At 33.4% G+C, this 12,047-nt stretch overlaps 3 protein-coding genes across 3 annotated transcripts; 1 reads left to right on the top strand and 2 right to left on the bottom strand.

The window, feature by feature from the left end:
- Positions 103 to 1,832, top strand: LOC109350795 (probable WRKY transcription factor 40). The gene is made up of 5 exons (XM_019592101.1): positions 103 to 251; positions 364 to 426; positions 605 to 931; positions 1,025 to 1,141; positions 1,339 to 1,832. The coding sequence occupies exons 1-5, from the start codon at positions 177 to 179 to the stop codon at positions 1,669 to 1,671; spliced, it is 915 nt and encodes a 304-aa protein (XP_019447646.1). The 5' UTR covers positions 103 to 176; the 3' UTR covers positions 1,672 to 1,832.
- On the bottom strand, positions 3,134 to 6,630 carry LOC109350792 (ACT domain-containing protein ACR11). The gene is made up of 10 exons (XM_019592099.1): positions 6,372 to 6,630; positions 5,768 to 5,825; positions 5,557 to 5,682; positions 5,340 to 5,434; positions 4,919 to 5,003; positions 4,752 to 4,811; positions 4,498 to 4,553; positions 4,014 to 4,119; positions 3,684 to 3,752; positions 3,134 to 3,419 (listed from the first exon to the last, which is right to left on the bottom strand). The coding sequence occupies exons 1-10, from the start codon at positions 6,521 to 6,523 to the stop codon at positions 3,357 to 3,359; spliced, it is 870 nt and encodes a 289-aa protein (XP_019447644.1). The 5' UTR covers positions 6,524 to 6,630; the 3' UTR covers positions 3,134 to 3,356.
- On the bottom strand, positions 7,424 to 11,860 carry LOC109350791 (3-oxoacyl-[acyl-carrier-protein] synthase 3 A, chloroplastic-like). Its single transcript, XM_019592098.1, has 8 exons — positions 11,440 to 11,860; positions 10,672 to 10,820; positions 10,288 to 10,424; positions 9,962 to 10,067; positions 9,771 to 9,889; positions 9,017 to 9,081; positions 8,714 to 8,939; positions 7,424 to 7,995 (listed from the first exon to the last, which is right to left on the bottom strand). Exons 1-8 carry the CDS (start codon positions 11,583 to 11,585, stop codon positions 7,774 to 7,776), a joined length of 1,170 nt encoding a protein of 389 aa, XP_019447643.1. The 5' UTR covers positions 11,586 to 11,860; the 3' UTR covers positions 7,424 to 7,773.

Raw genomic sequence — 12,047 nt, 5'->3', positions numbered from 1 at the left:
CAACTTGTTCTCTTCTATATATGCTTCATTCACTTCTTTCAATATAAACTTCCTAACCCTTTTCACCTATTTCTTCTATATATACAAGCTTTCAAACAAAAACTTTAATTTGCACTAGACTATAGCTTATCAACTTGAAAGTTCTATAGTACTTTTTTGAATTTCCTTTGAAAGCAATGGACTTTTCATCATGGATTAACACTTCATTGGATCTCAACATTAACCCTCCAAGAGTTTATGAAGAAGTTATTGTAAGTACTATTTAAACTGTATATATCCAATGATATTATATATAGCATCATCTTGTGAAAGCTTCACTCACATGATATCTGGGGCTAATTCTTTTTTGGAAATTTATTTCAGAAAAAGGAGGTGGAAACCAATTTTTTCTCATTGGGTATGAGGATGTCTTCTACCAAAGAAGAGGTTAGTTGTGTTAACTTTATTCATTTATTTTGAACCTTGCATGCTACCTTTTAAATGTTCTTTCTTTTATTTAAGAAACACTATTTTCATTTTGCTGTTAATTAATCAACTGTTGATACTACAAAGTACATATATAAGCATTGTTCATATCTTAGTAAAGTTGCAATTCATGTGGCAGTGTTCTAGTAGTGCCTTGGTGGAGGAGCTGAAGAGGGTGAGTGCAGAAAACAAGAAGTTGACTGAAATGCTGACAGATATGTGTGATAGCTACAACACTTTGAGAAGCAACTTGGTAGATTATATGTCAAAGAATTCTGATAAGGATCACCTCAACTTATCTTGCAAGAAAAGAAAGCCTGAAAGCAGTAATCCAATTCTTGTTAATAATGGTAACTCTCAGAGCTGTTCAACCGATGAGGAATCATGCAAGAAACAAAGGGAAGAGACCATCAAGTCAAAAATTTCTAGAGTTTATGTTAAGACAGAAGGATCTGATACTAGCCTTGTAAGATTCTTCATAACAAATCATAGATCATAACTAGTAGTTAATTATAGTGTGTAATTGTTTGATTGACTTTTCATTTTTATGTGTTTCTAGATTGTGAAAGATGGATATCAGTGGAGGAAATATGGACAAAAAGTGACTAGGGATAACCCTTCTCCAAGAGCATACTTCAAATGTTCTTTTGCTCCAACCTGCCCTGTCAAAAAGAAGGTAATTATCTAAGACATTTAAACAACCTTAACGTTTATGTTCTGTTTTGTTATCTTTGGTTCCATCATCTCTTTTATCATGTTCTATTCTATTTACAGAATACCCCAAACATAGAATATCTCATATGTTCTAATCTGTTCTATTTGACGAATTGTATCACAAGCTAACTTTTTTTTGTTCCTTCTTTTGTTATTCAGGTGCAAAGAAGTGTGGAAGATCAATCCATTCTAGTTGCAACTTATGAAGGAGAGCACAATCATCCTCACCCTTGTCAAATGGAGGCAACATCAGGCTCCAGCCGCTGCATGACCCTAAATTCGGCGTCCTGTAACTCTTCTGCACCAATGGACACACTTGAGCTCACAAAATCTAAGTCCAACAATGGGTCTAAGAATGTAAATCCCAAACTTGTTACGCCGAAAGAGCCGCAGACTTTGGTGGAACAGATGGCTAATTCCTTGACCAAGGATCCTAACTTTAGAGCAGCACTCATTGCTGCCATTTCAGGAAGAGCATTGCACAAGAATTAAGTAGAAGATTAGTGAAGGGTGTTTAATTTCTCAGTGTTATATAAATGGATCATTTTTGAAGCATAGGATCACTATGTAAATACAACATAGAAAAATTGGGACATGTTCCTCAATTTGATCCTTCAAGTGAGAATTGCGTTCAAATCAAGATAGCATGTTGAGCTGATTATATTATAACAGGTTTAAGGTAAAGAGTCTAGGATAGCTCAAATCAGATTTCCAAATTTAGTTGCTATGATAATTTTCTCCATAGTAAGCAAAAACATAAAATGCTTCTCTTGTCTCTTGATGATACAATTTTTTCCTTTTCCTTTTCTACTTCTCTTTCCCTGATTCTCTATGCTTTCACATGTAAACATACAATAATAGATTGGATAGTTCACAAGTTGTGCAGTATATTATACTGGCTTGGGTAGCTTGAGTTTTTTCACTTTGGAAACTGTTTATTCTAAGTTAAAATCTTAAGTATTAAAGCAGTTGATCTATATGATGATAACATCTTTCATTTCTAAGGTACATATTTGAGTAGTTGATCTAAGTTACAGTTATAACAATTGATCCTAAACATACTATACACATATATATCATATAATGAGTGTAAATAGTATGTTGACTAATATGAATCCAAATTCAGAATATATGCATGCATGTTAAACAGTTGATAAAGGCCTTTCATTCAAAGAGACAAGATAGGATAGCTTGTCCTTTAATTTCATGTAGCATTAGAGATTTTGGTGAGTCAGCTATATAATCCTATCTTATTCACCTAGTGTATTTTCATTGGGGGACTAAAATAATTATTACTACCACATCAATGTTATCATTATCTGGTGCACACTAAACACGACATGATAAGAGTTTATCCTGCTCTTATTATATCATTCTTTTATTGAAGGTTACTCACTCACTCCTAGCCTAATTGCATTTAATTACTTATCATTTTCCCACTTAATCCAACATCAACACCATATTTCTATACTAAAGAATGAATGCCTAGAATCCAATTAGGTAGTGGGTAGAAAGTATTAGGCACCACAATCCTAAGGATGCTTAAATAAATAAAATTGAATATCAACTTCCAACAACTTTGTCACAGTTTTGCTTTTTATTATGTGAAATACTTACATGTTGTATTGTCAATAAGAAAGTTGTTCTTAACTTATCAGAAAGAAATGTACAAATACCAATGCTAGTGAATAAAAATAACTTTAGGGAGGTCTAATTTCATCCAACAATTACTGAATTCGTTAATTACTGCATGCTTATTATAAAATGTTATTTGAATCCAATTATTATGATCGAGTCATTTTTATTTGGTGACTTTGTACAGAAATGGATTTCTCAATAAACTTATTTTTATTAGATTGTATAAAAAATATTTATAATTTTATATTATGGGGCATAATATTTGACTGTATGTCCTCATAGCAACTGAGCTTGAACATAAATAACCCAAAAAAAATATTGAACTTGGAAATAATTTAAAAAAATAGAGAATGACCATTTTACAATGGTATTGAAGTATTATTAAATTTTATGATTGGATGCAATCCAGATTTTGGATAACTATATTTTGCATTTGTCCTTCAAATGAAAGAAATAAAATAAAGACATGCATGCATTCTGTCTATAATCCAAAAGGATGGATTATCCTGCACTTGTTTGTAACTTGTAATAGATGTCACTCAAAAACTGGCTTCTTCAGTTGAAGGCCTAGTCAAGAAATATCTCAAGCTGTTAACAAGAACCTGTAACATGATACACATGAATTTGAATAAGTTCCTAAACTATAGGGTCATTATGATCATATGTAAAGACAAAAAAAAGCAAATTTGCACTTCAATACAAATTACAATCTACTTCACTGTATGAAGTTCTAAAAACTGCAATTGCTTAGCAATATTGTAATTTTGACAGTCTATGTAACATGACTATAATCACGACTATAACCGCAATTTAGAACTATGAAGCAATGTTGGATACTTAGCATTCAACAAAGTTGTTAGAGTTACCTGCTGGAGAGGCCTGATGGTAGCTTTACCCTTGTAGTTAACATGAAACTTTGCCTTAGCCAAGAGCCCCTACATTGATTTGTTTGAAACCAAAGCCTTTTTCAGATGTATTTTGACACATTTTTCTCATTCTTAAAATTTTCAAATTTTTTAATAATTAGATTGATACAGAATTAGAATGAGTGGAATGTGGACTGAAAATAAATTACTCCCTTTGTCCAAAGTCTTGGTAGAAGTTTGAAAAGTCCAAGAAAATAAGATTAATGTAGTACCTTGTTTACTCATTAATTATAAATAATAATAGCACAATTTTGGCTACAATGTATTTACCTCTGTGTCAAATTCTCCGGATTCAACAGAAATGTTAATGTCAGTAATAATCTTAACAATATCTACCAGTAATCCTGGCCTATCAGCTGTTTCCACATAAAGCAAACTGCAAAAGGGAAAACAGGTGAGCAACATCATACATATATTGCCTAGAAGCACCATACTATTGAAATGTTTGGAATAGATTATAAAGAGCTTATTTCAGCTTATGAGAACAACTTATAAAAATAACTTATGAAAACAGTTTATAATCTTTCCTGTAAACTCTTTTTGGCATATGAAAACTAGTCCTGTTTAGCTTATTTCAAAAAGGTTTAATGAATAAGTGCTTAATTAAGTTAAATATGGCTAACTAAAATGTAGTAGTGAGCATGCTGAGGACAAGATTGTCTTATAGTTAATACCTCAAATATTTGGCTAGATTAAACTATAAAAAGCTATTGTTTGGATCAAAATAGCTATTATGCTAAGGAAGAAGCATCACCTTCTTTCTGGGCCATCATCAGAGATGGTTAAGTGGGTTGCTATGTCCACATCAACCTGATAGAAGGAGAAACTACCAATAAGGTCATACACAATTAAATGCATGCCAAGCAACACATAGCAGCAGAGGCCTCACGACATTTTTATAGGGTGAAAGATGCCATTGGTAGTACGAAAAAAACATGTGGTAAAAGTAGAATGAGAAATTCATGTTTTACAACTACAAGTTCAATATATAAGAATTTAATTCATTACCTCTTCCTTTGGAGGAACAAGTCCAAAAGCTGCTCCCAGAGCTAACTGAGAACTTGATTCCTTAAACACAAATTTGAAACATGCAAAATTCAATTAGAAACACAGAATTCCCTGAAGGTATCTAACCAAACCAGCCTCCAATATTCTTAACTGAGAAGCATACATACCGGGTGATACTGAATCAGATTATTAATAATTGTCAAACGGATTGCCTCCAAATCCTCTGGATCTTCCACTTTTCTACCAGTATCACTGCAAACAAAGCTCCACCACCATATTTATCCATATAATTACTAGATAATCTAGTTAATAACCTGATCCATATATATAGAAGGTATTGTCACTGCCAAGATGAAATTGAACCAAACTAATTTGGTTGTGCTAGACTATATTTATGGCATGTAATTCCCGAGGTTCGTTCTAAACTTACATTCATTTCCTTTTCCCATTTGATTAAAGATAACTGCTATTAACAAGTAGTTAGCATACTCAGCAATAATAATACAAGAGCAACAATAGGATGGAGTAGTAACAATGTATTATTACTTAGATACATATCATGTAACACATGTAAATTGTTATACTTACGCTTTAGTGATTGAAAACTTGTTGTGCTTGCCGGAGGAATCCAGAAAGACATTTGCCTTAACAACATTGAGTCCTAAGTTTTTTAGTGCATTCATCTGCAAACCAAGTATACTGGTAGAGTTATCTCTTGTTTAGTCCATATATAATACTCATTTTCACTTTGTTCCATTGTATGTGACAACCATAACTTAATATTTGTACACAGATAATGGCTTACAGTGTCAAGAAGAGCCCCGAGGCGATCACCAAAGGTTATCTCCACAACAGTTGCATCAATATCAGAATCTTGATCAATTATAACTATTGGAGTTGGAATGGTATCAGTGTCACCTTGATTTCCATCCTGTTTCTCAAAGGAAAATGTTTTAGTGATATATCAGACTCACTCAACAAACAAACATGAGAAAAATGAAGTATATAATACATACCTCAACATCAGCAACAGGTGTTGCTCGTGGTATGATTGTAATTCCTGAAGATGACATTCTGACAAAATAGTACCACACAATTAACACAGATTTTACACATCATTGTGCATGGTGCAGTCCTAGCTGTATAGTTACTTCTTATATATTTTTCTCCTCTATATATTTCAGTTACTTTTATGAATTTTTTATCATCCATGTATACTTATAAATTAGCTGATGAAAAAGAACTGTTTGGAAAGATTGTCTTTATAAGTTAGCTTATTGGTGTAAAATAAAATAAGCTCTTGATTGATATGTCATAGCCTCATAGGTCAGCTTCTAGTAACTTATCAAATATGTATAAAATATAAACTTGTAACTCTTGCCAAAACCAAACAGAATCATTTGTATCATGCAGTAGTATATCTATGTCTGATTCATACAGGAATATATGAATCTTGCACAAAATATAAGAGAAGTGCATAAAGTCATAAACATAATACTGTAGTAGAAGAAAGATATTAAGGAATGAATGCTTTCAATACTCATCACGATTCATTAAGTCTTGGACTAACAAATAATGATAATAAAAGTAGCCTTATCCTTGTTTTGTTAGCATATGTACCTTGTCTTGTTAAGAAGATTAATGTAACATGGTTTAGTAGTAGTAGAAGTAGCATCAAATAGAGAGGAAGCTTTGAACATAGGGACACTGGCAATGTTTTTATCAGCACTGAAGTGAAGTCCTAGACTGCAAGCAGCCATAGCCACTGCCATATTATAGAGTTAGTTTGGTTACTCTGTGTTCAAATGTTTATAGAAGAATAGAAGTAGAAGAAGTGAAATAATGAAGATAGATAAGATGAATAATGGAGAAAGGAAAGAGGAGCATTAATATATGTTGATGTGTTTAAGTCCATTTATTATTTATCATCTAGTTGGGCCTTTATACATAGGATTGTGAGGGAATACAACTAAAAATAGTGACTCGTTTGGTGGAGAATGCAGAGATTTTACACTACGTGCCATGTTAAGATAAAAGCGGTCCCTCCTCACTTTATTGTTTATATATTATTTTTATCATATTCAATTAATTGTAAAGTTCTTTAGTAGTTACAAAGCTCATATATCATTTCACAACTTTCTTAATATATGATCATGGTGCTTGCTAATTTGGATTAGAGCTAGGTATCATCATAATGACAAAAAGGTTTTAACTATTAAATATTTATTACCATAAATTCATTCTCATAAAGTCATCTTAACCATAAAAAAATAACAAATGTCACTTCTTTTTATTTGAAGAATATTACTTAAGGTATGCTCCTTCACATAGGGAGAAAACAAATAAAACAAAAAATCAATGGACTTACTTCTCATAAACAAGAGGAAGTAGCACTTTCAACTTCAACAATATCCCATCTTAGACTTGTTATTCATCATACTATAAAATCCATAACACCTTCACACAATGCACCAACATAGCACCTAATCAAATCTACTTTTCTATGGATTTGGTGTTTATTTGTCCTTTTCAAGTTAACTGCTGACTTGCCCCTTTTTTTCTTCTCCTTTTAAACTCCACCCGCAATAAAATAAATAAATATAACAACAATCAAGCCCTTTATCTCACTAGGTACGGTCGGTAGATAAACAAATAAGAAATCCATAAATTAGATTAAGTCATTGCTTGGTGTCATCAACAAGATTGCTATTTGAGTTCAAGCATGCATACACTTTCACGTGCTGCATTAAATTTACAAGTACTGTTGAAAAACATAAATAGAAGCCTCTTTTAGAATCAATCTGAATGACAAATATATATCTCAGGAGAAAGAAAATTCGTACTTGAGAAAAAGAAGACCAAAAAGACTAAGAAAATGAAGACTGAAAAATACAAAGTTGAGGGAGTGATGCATGTTATTGCTATCACACTGCAACCTCCCAAAACCCCATTTCTAAAAATGTATTTGGACAACTGAACTTGCACCTGAGTTTCTTCTTTATTTGCCTTGAAAGATGAGCTCTCAGCCCCAACGAATAATAGCCGAACCCCACGAAAGACCAGCGCCAAAGCCAGAAACTGCAATAATTTGGCCTTCCTTAACCTTCCCGCTTCGAACTGCTTCATCTAAAGCCAAGGGAATCGAAGCCGCACTTGTGTTACCATAATTAGCCAAATTTGATATTACGCGTTCTGGTGGGACTTCTAACCGAGTGGCAACTGCTTCAATAATCCTCTGGTTTGCCTGGTCAAGAAGTAAGGCACTATAAGAGTATGTATGCTATGCAATTCCCAAGTTAATGATATTATATTTTTGCAATCATAAGATTTAGCTTACCACTCAGCATATGATAGCATGACACAGATGTGCATCTATTGAATTGCATGGCATAAAAGATAACTTAGGTTTCCCACCCTTTAAATTTATATTTTGACATTCTTTTTACTAGAAAACAAAAGTATGAATAAACTTTGATACTTCTAGATACTTTCAATCTATATCTCTTTCAAAAAAAAATTTTACATATCAACGTCGCTGATTTGTGTCGTATCCATATCCCGTATATGTATACATGCCTCTTAGGAAGCCACAAATCACAAAAACATAGCAAATGGATGCAAAAGTGTATACTCATAGCAAGTTGTACATATAATAAAGTTCTTTGAAGAAATCATAGCAAGTTGCACCATTGGTTTAACCAAAGATATTATCTACTCCCTGGATTATCATTTGCTATAAACAAAAATAATATTATTGAAGAGTTATTCTGGACAAGGATGGAAGATATATAATATTATACAAAAAAGGTGGTCTAATGCATGGGGCTCCCACTTAGTGGGGTTTGGGGAGGATAAGTGTATGCAGTCTTACCTCCGCAAGCGAGAAGACCGTTTCCAGGATATAGAATATTATATATCAAATGAAATGCTTGAGTATTGTTTTAAAGATCAATTCTCTGTACCTGATGAAGAAGTAACCAATCAACACTAGATGCAGGAAGACTGGCCTTTTCAAGGGCAGACACAATTGACTGTGGTACGCATCGCACAGCAAAGCGAAAAACTTCTTTGCCATTCATTTGAATGCATGAATATGAGGACTTCCTGGGAGGAAAGTCTAATACAGAACCATTTGAAGAGTCCAACGTATTATCTGAATTGTTTTCTTTAATTGCAGCATTCAAATGCCTGCTTGAAATGAGAGTAAATGCTTAATTACATAGTTTACAGGAAGAAGAGAATATGAGAACATGAGAAGTACACACCTTTGACCACTGCCATCACTATGCACATCAAAACCAAATAAACCATCTTCCTCACTGTTGCAGGCCTGCAATGTAACCATAAAATCTGAGCGACCACATAAACTTTTATCCCTTTGCAATAAATGACTTCTTCATGTTGAAGAAAAACCATTAATTCATTATCATTCTTAAGCAATAATAAAATCTTGAGAAAAGGCAACAGATTTCAGCTCTGTTTGGCACAACTAACTAATAAGTTAGTTGAAAGCGAGAAGCTTGAAGCTGAAAGTTGATAAGGTAGTTGGTTGAATCAGAACTGTTTCATAAGATTGGCTGATGAGTTAGTTGATAGGTGTAAAATGACACAAGTCCTTAGTTTATAAGCCATAAACTTCCTCAAAAGCTTTTCTGATACGGGCTTATAAGCTCGTAGCGGTAACTTATTAAAATAAGCTCCTTTACTACACAACATGCCGCTTACTTTTGGTCAAATAAGCTATATATCTAGCTTATAAGCTACTTGGTGATGTTACCAGACACACTCTTCATCTTAGAACTTAGAATTATTTTATTTGCTATTTTGAACAGCTAGTTCAAGGATTAGATTAACAGTTTGCCATCATCTTAAATTTTACACAAGACTCTGAAATGCCTTCATCTTAAACAAAACAAAAACAAATATAAGTTTTCTCTCTCATATAGAATGAAATGTTGTGCACATTGTTTCAGAGTACAACAACAACAACAGAGATTTGCTACTAATGTTGGAAAATACCTGTACCAATACTGCACCAGCAGCATCTCCGAAAAGAATACAGCTACCTCTGTCTGTCCAATCAACATATCGTGAAAGAGCATCGGCCCCAACAACGAGAACATTCTGGAAACCACTCCCTGCATTAATTAAGGGCAATTATTTTAACCACATTTAACAAGTACGAAGTAAACAAAATAACCAACTCATACCCCTGATGTGAGAAGCGGCTGATATTAAACCTAACACAAATCCGCTACATGCAGCAGTAATGTCATAAGCCAATGGATTTGTTTTGCAGCCAAGTTGTTTCTGAATCTGAAATTCATAAGAACAAAAAATTTATAGGAGAGGATAAAACAACAAAAATAAGATATCTAATCTTGGAGAGATAAGAGTACAGTAATAAACTCAATACTCAACCATCTGCAAGTGCAAGAGGGCGTTTGAGACATCATAACTGCTCAACTACTCCATTCATTAAGAACACTGATTACTTTGCCAACTATACTCAATATGATACATCCTGAACACATACCTGTGGAGCACTACCAAAAAGATCCTCTGGCGTAGATGTGCACATCAATATTAAGTCAAGATCATCAGGGTCAACATTTGCCATCTCAAGGGCTTTCCTAGCTGCCTCTGCCGCTAAATTTGTCAAGCTATCTTTACCTGCAAGCATCACAACAAGCAATAGCAAGCTAGATCCATCACCATACTATAAAACATCCAAAATGATTTAAAACAAGTTGCAAATTCACCCCATGAACTAAAACCTTCTGGACAACCCTCTATATTTATTTCAAATCAATATCCCTTTCAATTTACCATAAAGAGCCTATCATAAAAGCACAGAGTGTAACCTAACCATTGTATTTGTACCTAAGTGGTCATGGCACAAGCATGGACATTAACTAACCTGAAAGAACTCGTCGTCTGCGGATTCCAGTGCGAGTTGATATCCATTCATCAGAAGTTTCAACAAACTTTGAAAGATCATCATTGGAAATTTGAAGAGACGGAACAGCAGAACCACATCCAACTAACTTGCACCCTTGACTGACAAGCCTGTAGTCACTTTGAAATTGAATTATTACATAAGAGGAAGAAATTGAAGCAATCTGATAGCCATCTCAAATAACATTGATAAGTACTGGGCTTAAAATATGCCTTAAAGTCAAAAGTCTAATATATAACCTAGAATGTATACAACTATTTATGTTTAATTTTTTGAGATGCCAAATGTTGATGATAATGTTAATGACAAGACTCAAAATCAAGAGCCAACTGACTTGAGATTTTTTCATAACAAGTGATTATTTGGGATTTAAAAAATCACTCCTGGCACTAGCTCATTTGTATGGTCCGAGTTTTACAGAATGCAAATGTTGCAATAAGCTGAAATTCAGCTTTTTCATAAAACTATATTTTGCCAAAATCAATTTTATTGGATCACTCTTTTAAGCCAAATGCTATATTACTCATCTTAAAAAAATCACTTGTCAAAATCAGTTTTTTGGAAAGAATGACCAATTTTAATCTTAAATAAACAAGTCCATAATGTTAATGACAAGTCACAAGATTAAAAATCAAATATTTGAAAGCAAAGCAAGAGTATTGAAAACATTGAAAGCAATAATTGAATCTAATTAGATCAGAAAACAAAAAAAACAAAAAAAAAGTTGACCTGGGTAAGCGAGATTGGGAAGGAGAAGCATTTTTGTGAGCACCTTGAGTAGCAGCAAGGCAAGAAAGTTGAGTGGAGAATCGTTGAAATTGATGAATACCCATTGAAGGTTGAGAAGGAGCGAAGAAACCAGATGCATTTGCCATTTAAAATTACAAGGAATCAAAGTATTGAATAAAGTATAGAAGGAAAAATGTGTATATGTATTGAGATTGTGGTTGTTATATTATTATATGGTGAAGAATGAGAATGAGAAACAAGGGAATGGGAGAGAGAGAGAGAGAGAGAGAGGGAGAGAGAGAGGGAGGGAAAAACAAGGAAGTAGTTAGCTTAGGCAGCTCCGAAGAAAGATGTTGTCGTCACAGAAAGTAAGCGATTATCTCTATGTCTATAATGCTACCATCTTGCCGTTGCCCTGTCCTATTGGATCCATTTTTACATGCGCTCTACTTAATTTATCAATCATCTTTATTCTAAGGAGGCTAGATGTTTTTTTTATAGACAATTTGTTAGTGTGTCAGTATTTTGTTGTAGATGAGACTTTATTTCAACCTTTTTTATTTACTATCAAATTATCTTATAACTATTTCTTTTTTGTTTTGTTGATG

This window comes from Lupinus angustifolius, chromosome LG06 (genome assembly GCF_001865875.1).
Source record: "Lupinus angustifolius cultivar Tanjil chromosome LG06, LupAngTanjil_v1.0, whole genome shotgun sequence".
Taxonomy (NCBI): domain Eukaryota; kingdom Viridiplantae; phylum Streptophyta; class Magnoliopsida; order Fabales; family Fabaceae; genus Lupinus; species Lupinus angustifolius.
Note: the sequence above shows the minus strand (reverse complement) of the source record. Positions and strands in the feature narration are given on the sequence as shown.